Raw genomic sequence first — 9,512 nt, forward strand, 5'->3', positions numbered from 1 at the left:
GATGGCTGGGGAGAGCTTAGCCATAAATGACTCGCTAGCCTGGCTCAGGGTCTCTTGGTTTCCCTTTCCCTTGAGTCAGGGGTTGGCGCCATGCACGAGTCATCTCCACTTGTTTCTGTGCCTTGCATCTTCCTTCGCCACGTAATGTAATACGCAAAGTCCACGTGACGAGGTCATTCTGCTAACTATTACTGCCATCCTCGCCACACCAGTACTGTTTGGGCAAACCACAAACTGGGCGTCTCAGCTGGGCCTGGCTGGGCTGGGCTACGCAGCAAGCGGGGAGCGAGCTAGAGGCTGTCATCCGCCGCGTTAGGCTGAACTTAGAAGTGTCCTTGACTGTTTGTCCCTTGAAGATTGTTACCAAGCAATTAAGTGGCTGCTGCGTGGCATCTGTGAGGCTGTTATGGGCCAATCAAGAGGCTGCACGTGCCTGTTGGAGAGTGTGAAAGCTGGGCTGGTGAAGGGATGGTTTCTATCCCTTACAGAAATAAATAAATAAATAAATAAATAAATAAGTAAAATTGGGATCGGTAAAGGAAGGCTCCTGTTCTTTACAGAAATAAACAAATAAAAGAGTGGGCTAGTTAAACGTCTACAGATACAAATAAATATATAAAACTAAGCTAGTTGAGGGAAGATTCCTGCACTTTACATAAAGAAATAAATTAAGAGAGAGAGAGAGAGAGAGAGAGAGAGAGAGAGAGAGAGAGAGACCGGAGAAAAATTTGAGGCTTTGAGAGGAAGGAGCGATAAGGAGGAGGAGGAGGAGGAGGAAGTGAGGGGGCTCTAGGAGGTTAGAGAGTAAGCGAAGGGAAAATGTGAGAAGGAGGATGCGGAGTAGGAAAAGGAGGAAGAAGAAAAGGAGGACGAATACAATGGAATACAAAGGAAAGACAGCCCTACTGGATCTAGCGAGGCTGTCTGTGTGGCTGTACAACCAATACAAGTGCTGCGGGTTAGAGACAAGAGGACACCAATGTCCAGGGAAAGAACACCATGCCGCACTGACGGAGAAACACTTATAGAATGTGATAGTAAGGTGAAAGAAAAACATGTCACTTTACCTAATACTGTTTGCAAAAAATAAATAAATAAATAAATAAATAAATAAATAAATAAATAAAATAAATAAATAAATAAATAAATAAATAAATAAATAAATATATATATATATATATATATATATATATATATATATATATATATATATATATATATATATATATATATATATATATATATATATATATATATATATATATATATATATATATATATATATATATATATATATATATATATATATATATATATATATATATATATATATATATATATATATATATATATATATATATATATATATATATATATATATATATATATATATATATATATATATATATATATATATATATATATATATATATATATATATATATATATATATATATATATATATATATATATATATATATATATATATATATATATATATATATATATATATATATATATATATATATATATATATATATATATATATATATATATATATATATATATATATATATATATATATATATATATATATATATATATATATATATATATATATATATATATATATATATATATATATATGTAGGAAGGACACTGGCCAAGGGCAACAAAAATCTAATAAAAAAAATGCCCACTGAAATGCCAGTCCCATAAAAGGGTCAAAGCAGTGGTCAAAAATTGATGGATAAGTGTCTTGAAACCTCCACTGAAGGAATTTAAGTCATAGGAAGGTGGAAATACAGAAGCAGGCAGGGAGTTCCAGAGTTTACCAGAGAAAGGGATGAATGATTGAGAATACTGGTTAACTCTTGCGTTTGAGAGGTGGACAGAATAGGGATGAGAGAAAGAAGAAAGTCTTGTGCAGCGAGGCCGCGGAAGGAGGGGAGGCATGCAGTTAGCAAGATCAGAAGAGCAGTTAGCATGAAAATAGCGGTAGAAGACACCTAGATATGCAACATTGCGGCGGTGAGAGAGAGGCCGAAGACAGTCAGTTAGAGGAGAGGAGTTGATGAGACGAAAAGCTTTTGATTCCACCCTGTCTAGAAGAGCAGTATGAGTGAAACCCCCCCAGACATGTGAAGCATACTCCATACATGGACGGATAAGGCCCTTGTACAGAGTTAGCAGCTGGGGGGGTGAGAAAAACTGGCGGAGACGTCTCAGAACATCTAACTTCATAGAAGCTATTTTAGCTAGAGATGAGATGTGCAGTTTCCAGTTCAGATTATAAGTAAAGGACAGACCGAGGATGTTCAGTGTAGAAGAGGGGGACAGTTGAGTGTCATTGAAGAAGAGGGGATAGTTGTCTGGAAGGTTATGTCGAGTTGATAGATAGAGGAATTGAGTTTTTGAGGCATTGAATAATACCAAGTTTGCTCTGCCCCAATCAGAAATTTTAGAAAGATCAGAAGTCAGGCGTTCTGTGGCTTCCCTGCGTGATATGTTTACCTCCTGAAGGGTTGGACGTCTATGAAAAGACGTGGAAAAGTGCAGGGTGGTATCATCAGCGTAGGAGTGGATAGGACAAGAAGTTTGGTTTAGAAGATCATTAATGAATAATAAGAAGAGAGTGGGTGACAGGACAGAATCCTGAGGAACACCACTGTTAATAGATTTAGGAGAAGAACAGTGACCGTCTACCACAGCAGCAATAGAACGGTCAGAAAGGAAACTTGAGATGAAGTTACAGAGAGAAGGATAGAAACCGTTGGAGGGTAGTTTGGAAATCAAAGCTTTGTGCCAGACTCTATCAAAAGCTTTTGATATGTCCAAGGCAACAGCAAAAGTTTCACCAAAATCTCTAAAAGAGGATGACCAAGACTCAGTAAGGAAAGCCAGAAGATCACCAGTAGAGCGGCCTTGACGGAACCCATACTGGCGATCAGATAGAAGGTTGTGAAGTGATAGATGTTTAAGAATCTTCCTGTTGAGGATAGATTCAAAAACTTTAGATAGGCAGGAAATTAAAGCAATAGGGCGGTAGTTTGAGGGATTAGAACGGTCACCCTTTTTAGGAACAGGTTGAATGTAGGCAAACTTCCAGCAAGAAGGAAAGGTAGGTGTTGACAGACAGAGCTGAAAGAGTTTGACTAGGCAAGGTGCAAGCACGGAGGCACAGTTTCGGAGAACAATAGGAGGGACCCCATCAGGTCCATAAGCTTTCCGAGGGTTTAGGCCAGCGAGGGCATGGAAAACATCATTACGAAGAATTTTAATACGTGGCATGAAGTAGTCAGAGGGTGGAGGAGAGGGAGGAACAAGCCCAGAATCGTCCAAGGTAGAGTTTTTAGCAAAGGTTTGAGCAAAGAGTTCAGCTTTAGAAATAGATGTGATAGCAGTGGTGCCATCTGGTTGAAGTAGAGGAGGGAAAGAAGATGGTCAGGAATACGAGTAGGGTGTTGCACCAATTGCTCTAGGTCATGGAGGATAGCAAAGTTGAAGGCTCTTTCACCAGGATGGTCAGTGAAGGGAGAGGAAAGCCAAAGCTGGTGGTTAACATTGAAGTCTCCAAGAATGGAGATCTCTGCAAAAGGGAAGAAGATCAGAATGTGCTCCACTTTGGAAGTTAAGTAGTCAAAGAATTTCTTATAGTCAGAGGAGTTAGGTGAGAGGTATACAGCACAGATAAATTTAGTATGAGAGTGACTCTGTTGTAGTAGCTGAAAACTTTTATGTTAGCCTTAACAATTTCTGCTAGCTAACAGAGAGATGCTAACAGGTATGCACAAAGTGGAACTTGGCAACTGTTAGCTAGCAAACAGCTGTTTGGTAAGATTCCGCTCACTGGCGCTACATTTAGCATATTATCGACATCGTCATTTATTTATATGCATTAATCAGGTGATTTCAAACTCAATATTGATAAAAAAGCATTTTAGATAATTTTAAATGTATTTTTTTATAATATTAAAGTATTATTTATCTACGTATGAGTATTACTATAAATGTGTGCCGTTCGAAGGAAGTATGTGCTCATATGTAAACAAGACCCCGACAACAATTTAAACTCCATCATGGACCCAACTCCAAACACTCAACAAAGGAGGAAGAGGAAACCAAACTGGTCAAGTGATGAAACACTGCGCTTGGTTAACATCATGGCAGAAAAACGATGTATAATAAAGGGACGGTTTCAGCCTTCCCTGACCCATGCAGATAAGAAACGTGCATGGGAAGACATTACGAACTCTGTAAATGCGTGCAATTTACATGTGAAAAGAACTAAAAAAGAAGTTGTACACAAATGGTTTACAATGCTGTCCCACTTACGGAGGAAGATTGGTAATATCAACAAGGAGCAGAATCAATCAGGTAAGTTTCTATTTGTTTATTTATTCTATTTGTTTATTTATTCAAGGTTAGGTTAGGCTAAGATAGTTGAAAGTACCAAAATAATAATTGGTAAGATTAACAAAGAAAGGTGGTGCGATAACCTAACCTACCCTAACCTATTTTAACCTAACCTACGTAACCTAACCTAACCTTCCCTAAGATAAATAAAATCAAATACAACAGGAAAATCTGAAAATTAGTGGTGGGGCAAAAGCAGAAAAGTAGCAAGTGATAAAGTGAAAATGAAATGCACTCATAAGGTTTAGGTTTGTACATAGCCCCCCAAACATTATGATGACTAAATCATGAATATTGCAAGAAAACACAAACTAATAATAACCTACCCAAACCAAATTATGCAAAGTGCCAGTAGAAATATATATATATATATATATATATATATATATATATATATATATATATATATATATATATATATATATATATATATATATATATATATATATATATAAAGCAAATAAGGGAAATTAAATAAACAAAGTAAACTAAAATAATCCCAAGGAAAGCTTTGCAACGGGCCATTTATGTGACACAAAGAAAAGTAACATAGCATTAATTATGAATTGTGTAATTGATCTTTTAGGTGCTGGTGGCCCTAAAGCAACTCCCCTGGATCCCATCGACTTGAAGGTTCAGGAAATGATTGGGGAGAAGAGTGTAACTACTGGTGGCATTTCTCCTGTCAAAGGAACCCTGTTGAGGTTGCACTAAGTACAACTTTGGTAAAGATTTGGAAAACAGACAAATCTCTTTTTTAGAGAAGAACATGTTGAAAATATGTGTTTTTTATGTATTTTATAATGGATATATTCTTTTCTCGAAAATCTGTCATTTCCTAATTATTAGAAGTTTTTGTCATAAACAATAAATGGCATATTTCCAAGAAAAGAAACAATCTCCATTATAAAGCACACCAAAAACACCCATTTTTAACATGTTCTCAGAAATATTACAAAAACACCCATTTTCAACATGATCTCTGAAATATTAGACTAACTAAACCTAACCAAACCTAACATAACATAACCCTCGGACACTCTTCTGTGTAGTATTAAACTAATTAATCGTATTCCTCCTCCCGGAAAGTTATTTGCCAAAACTTACCTTATACATGATGTAGGTGACGATAAACTGTAAACTTACAATGGATACGCCAACTTTTCTTGTCTCTACATACCTACTTTTGTATTATTAATAAAGTAATACAAAAAATAATATTACTTAGCATATGATTTATTGTGTAGTATTATTAAGTTTGTTATGCTGTATCTTCATTTGCTTCAATAATTTTATATTGACATGTTTTCTCGTGAAGATGCCTTCGGCCAAGGCAAAGCATAGCATTAAAATTGCAAGATCTGACTAAAAGTTGTTCCTGGTTTTACGCTCTTTTTAGGAAGCTGCGGGCCAACAGGGCACATGACCAACAGCAGGTGACCCATCAGCGGCAGCAGCAGCAGCACCAGGAGGACCACCAGCAGCAGCAGCACCAGGAGGACCACCAGCAGCAGCACCAGGTAGACCACCAGCAGGACCATCAGCAGTACCCCCACCAGGAGGACAACCAACAGCATCAGCTCCTGGAGGTGCATCAGCAGCAGGAGGAGGTGTTGGTGATCCCTTCACCACAACTAGTAGCTGATGATAGTAGCAATGTTCAAATGAATTATTTGGACTTTGCCGCAGCAAATGCAAACTCAGTTTACAGGGACGAAAAGCGTAGGCTGAAGCTGCTCAAGGAAAAAGCCAAGATTGATACTGCAGTTTACAGGGACAAAAAGCGTAGGCTGAAGCTGCTCAAGGAAAAAGCCAAGATTGATACTGCAGTTTACAGGGACGAAAAGCGTAGGCTGAAGCTGCTCAAGGAAAAAGCCAAGATTGAGTACTGGCAAGAAAGAGCAAAATACTACAAAAATAAAAGAACTTAAGACTTTGCATAATCTTACTTTTTCTCATGTGAAATAAAACTAGTCTGTACATCTTACTTTTATTTCCTATATTACTGCTAAGTGATATTATGGCCATCTTCTGCTCCCTTAAGAGAAAGTAGTTCGGAGAGAGAATTTGTTGTCTATAGTCTCCATATGAAGATACATGCAATGCTGACTTGACAGGGTCCACATGTTGTGACTTCATGCATCACTGAAACAATCAAAAAGATAAACGTTAGAACATACAAATTTTGGGTTAAGCAATAGGGAGAGGAAAGGAAGAGTTTCTGTTATTTAAGCAAGGTTTGGTGTTTCCAACATACAGTGATTCCCACATATGGAGATAGATCTGTTACAAATGTGTGACATCAAAACATCACATGTTTGTAATAGATCTGTTCTCTACATGTTAGAATCACTATATAATATACATATATACTATATAATATATAGTGTTTTTAATATTATTAAAAACACTAAACCTTGCTTAAGTAAGTCTCTTCTTTTCCTCTCTAAATCTCTAAATGTAGGAGTGTTAATCATTATGACACTAACTCTTTAAATATGTAGAGAAGCACAATTCATATAAAATCAGCCGATGATTATAATGTAGTAGCTCTGATAAACTGGATATGAACTAAGGCTACGTACTTGAAAATGTAGGTTGGCAATATAGTCCCGGAATGGATGTCCATTGCGGGCAGCAGGAATGCCTGGATTTAGATGCAACTGTGCACCATCACCTACTTCCACTGCATCATCCTCAACATTGTCATCAGGCAAAGGGATGTTCCAAGCCTTACAAATGTTGTGAAGCACAGCACAGACATTAATCAACTTGCACGTCTTTTCAGGACCGAGACGCACCTCACTATGCAGAACATGAAATCTTTTTTTTAAGTTGGCCAATGCCTCGTTCCACAGTGCAACGAGCCTTCCTATGAACTCAGAAAAAAGCAAAAGGAATGACATACGTACTTTTATTTTTAAGTACCTATATCAGACCATATACCTATTGATGATGACCAGTGATTAAAATCTAAATCAAACATAATAAAAGAATCACAACATAGTAATGCATATACTTCAAATTATACTGCTATTTCCTACACAAAAGCATTAAGGTTAAACCAAAGTGGTATGCACAAATTAGTAACTAGATTTAGGTTGAGTTAACTAGTACAAGATAGTAAGATAGTTTTTCTTTCCTAGCTTTCTCTGACCTGTTTTGGTTAATGTACATATGTTGGATTAGCTTGGAGAAAACTTGGAAAGTATTTATAACCTAAATGAGTTGTGCTTTTAAGGTTAGGTTAAGATAGGGTGGCTGAATACTATGGGTTTTTATTGCCTATGAGAGAACTTGAAAAATTACAACCTAAGTTTCTTAGGTTATGTGAATTTGGGGTGGCTGGATTTACCGGTAAGGTAGGTTAGGTTAGATTAGTTGGTAGAATTAGTTAGGATGTGTTAGTGTGTTCACTTAAGTTCTGTTCAATTCAGCTAGGTTGGGTTTCAGTTAGGTTTCATTTTTTGTGTGTGTGAATTTGTTCTGTGTGTGTGTGGGGAATATATGACCAAAAATTGCTGGGTAAATTTCTGTTGGGGAGATTTTTCTTCAAATTCGCCATTGTGATTGGTTAGGTTTAGTAATGTTAGGTTATAATTTGGTTAGGTTAAGTTTAATTTTTTTTTCTGCTCATACGCGTATATGTGTAAGGTGGCATATAAAAAAATTGCGACAGAAAGCGATGTAATTTTAGTTTATGCCCATACTCTTCCCTCTCCTTTCCAACAAGCATGGGGACTTGTGGGACATTAAATGCATATTTTCTTGCGTAATAAGGGTTGAAAAGTTAGATTAAGTAGGGTACAGTTAGATAATTAGTATTTTGGGAGGTCCAGGGGGATGCAACCAAGGCTAACTGGAGAGAGCTCCCCCTGTAGTCAGCCTTGATACAACCCCCTGTGGCTAGGTTAGGTTAGGTGGGGTAGGGCCAACTCGACCCTTTTCCATCTCGGCCCATTATGAAAAGGCAACTCGGACCATCTTGTGGACCAACTCGGACCATTCTCATTTTCTGAAATACCAAGTCGGACCACCATGTTTGCCGACTCGGACCATCATAAACTGTGGGCAGTGTTGCCAACCTCTACAGACGTCTCCGCCCTACACACTTATTGAAATTACCCTACATTTGCCTTCATTACCCTACGACTCAGGATGAAAAAACAAATTGTCATAATACTGGCGCAGCCGTAATTATTGACGATTTGATATTTAACTACAATTAAGAGCTCTACCCCATAATGAAGCCAAGAATGTCCCCAACCAAATTAGGTAAAAAATTCCACTGTAAACTACATGTAAGCAATACATGAGCTAATTATCTCTTTAATCATCAGATCGTTATTATGAAACAGTACCTGAGAGAGAGAGAGAGAGAGAGAGAGAGAGAGAGAGAGAGAGACGATATATAAACAGACAGGCAGATAAACAGCAAACCAGTAAAACGACAAATAGGTAAATACTTAAGAAAGGCGAGAATAAAACTAACGTAAAAAAAAAAAAAAACAGTAAGAAGGAAAAGAAAAAAAACAGTAATAAGGAAATAAAAAAGAAAACAAGTAGAAACAGGTATGATAAAAAAAATGATTGTGGGAAAGTAAAAAAAAAAAAAGGAAAGTAAGAACACAATAGCGTGGGGTAGCGGTGGTATAAGCAGTGATATACAAAACACTGTAACTTTGGCATTTCGTTAAAACACAAAGGATAAAAACTTGTGCAAAAGAAAGAAACTTACGAAAATTCACAGCCAGGAAAAAGAAAATAAAGGAAATGTAGAATAATCAGGAAAAGTGAGATCCTTCCGTTTTCTGCCACGTATTCCAGAGAAAATAAACTTGACATTTTTCTTTTACTTAGTCTTTGTTTTCGTATTCCCATTCTTTCACTTGTTTTTTTTTTTTCATGCTTACACACACACACACACACACACACACACACACACTACCTCCACCACCATTAATTCACCCTTCGCCATCTCATTTCCACAAGTAAATATTAAACTGAAAAAGAATAAAAGTCGACGGAAGAGAGTTTATAAAATCGCTAATGAACCTCTTTATCCTTTTCCTCATGCAGTTTTCTCTGAGTACTCT

At 36.9% G+C, this 9,512-nt stretch overlaps 1 protein-coding gene and 1 long non-coding RNA gene across 3 annotated transcripts; one reads left to right on the forward strand and one right to left on the reverse strand.

Annotated features, from left to right (window-relative positions):
- The first annotated feature begins 4,032 nt into the window (after positions 1 to 4,032).
- On the forward strand, positions 4,033 to 6,395 carry LOC135098381 (myb/SANT-like DNA-binding domain-containing protein 4). The gene is made up of 3 exons (XM_064000719.1): positions 4,033 to 4,377; positions 5,003 to 5,120; positions 5,816 to 6,395. Exons 1-3 carry the CDS (start codon positions 4,080 to 4,082, stop codon positions 6,345 to 6,347), a joined length of 948 nt encoding a protein of 315 aa, XP_063856789.1. The 5' UTR covers positions 4,033 to 4,079; the 3' UTR covers positions 6,348 to 6,395.
- On the reverse strand, positions 5,861 to 7,323 carry LOC135098382 (uncharacterized). Of its 2 annotated transcripts, none has more exons than XR_010266924.1 (3): positions 7,002 to 7,323; positions 6,405 to 6,561; positions 5,861 to 5,999 (listed from the first exon to the last, which is right to left on the reverse strand). It is a non-coding gene; the product is annotated as an uncharacterized LOC135098382 (long non-coding RNA). The 2 variants fall into 2 exon arrangements; XR_010266923.1 differs by having other exon boundaries at positions 5,920 to 6,057.
- Between the last annotated feature and the right edge of the window lie 2,189 nt (positions 7,324 to 9,512).

Source organism: Scylla paramamosain, unplaced genomic scaffold (genome assembly GCF_035594125.1).
Source record: "Scylla paramamosain isolate STU-SP2022 unplaced genomic scaffold, ASM3559412v1 Contig59, whole genome shotgun sequence".
Lineage (NCBI taxonomy): Eukaryota > Metazoa > Arthropoda > Malacostraca > Decapoda > Portunidae > Scylla > Scylla paramamosain.

Coding starts and splice junctions, on each gene's coding strand:
- LOC135098381 (XM_064000719.1), top strand. CDS start 4,080: ATGGACCCAACTCCAAACACTCAACAAAGGAGGAAGAGGAAACCAAAC. Junction 4,378..5,002: donor CAAGGAGCAGAATCAATCAG/GTAAGTTTCTAT, acceptor TTGATCTTTTAG/GTGCTGGTGGCCCTAAAGCA. Junction 5,121..5,815: donor GTCAAAGGAACCCTGTTGAG/GTTGCACTAAGT, acceptor CGCTCTTTTTAG/GAAGCTGCGGGCCAACAGGG.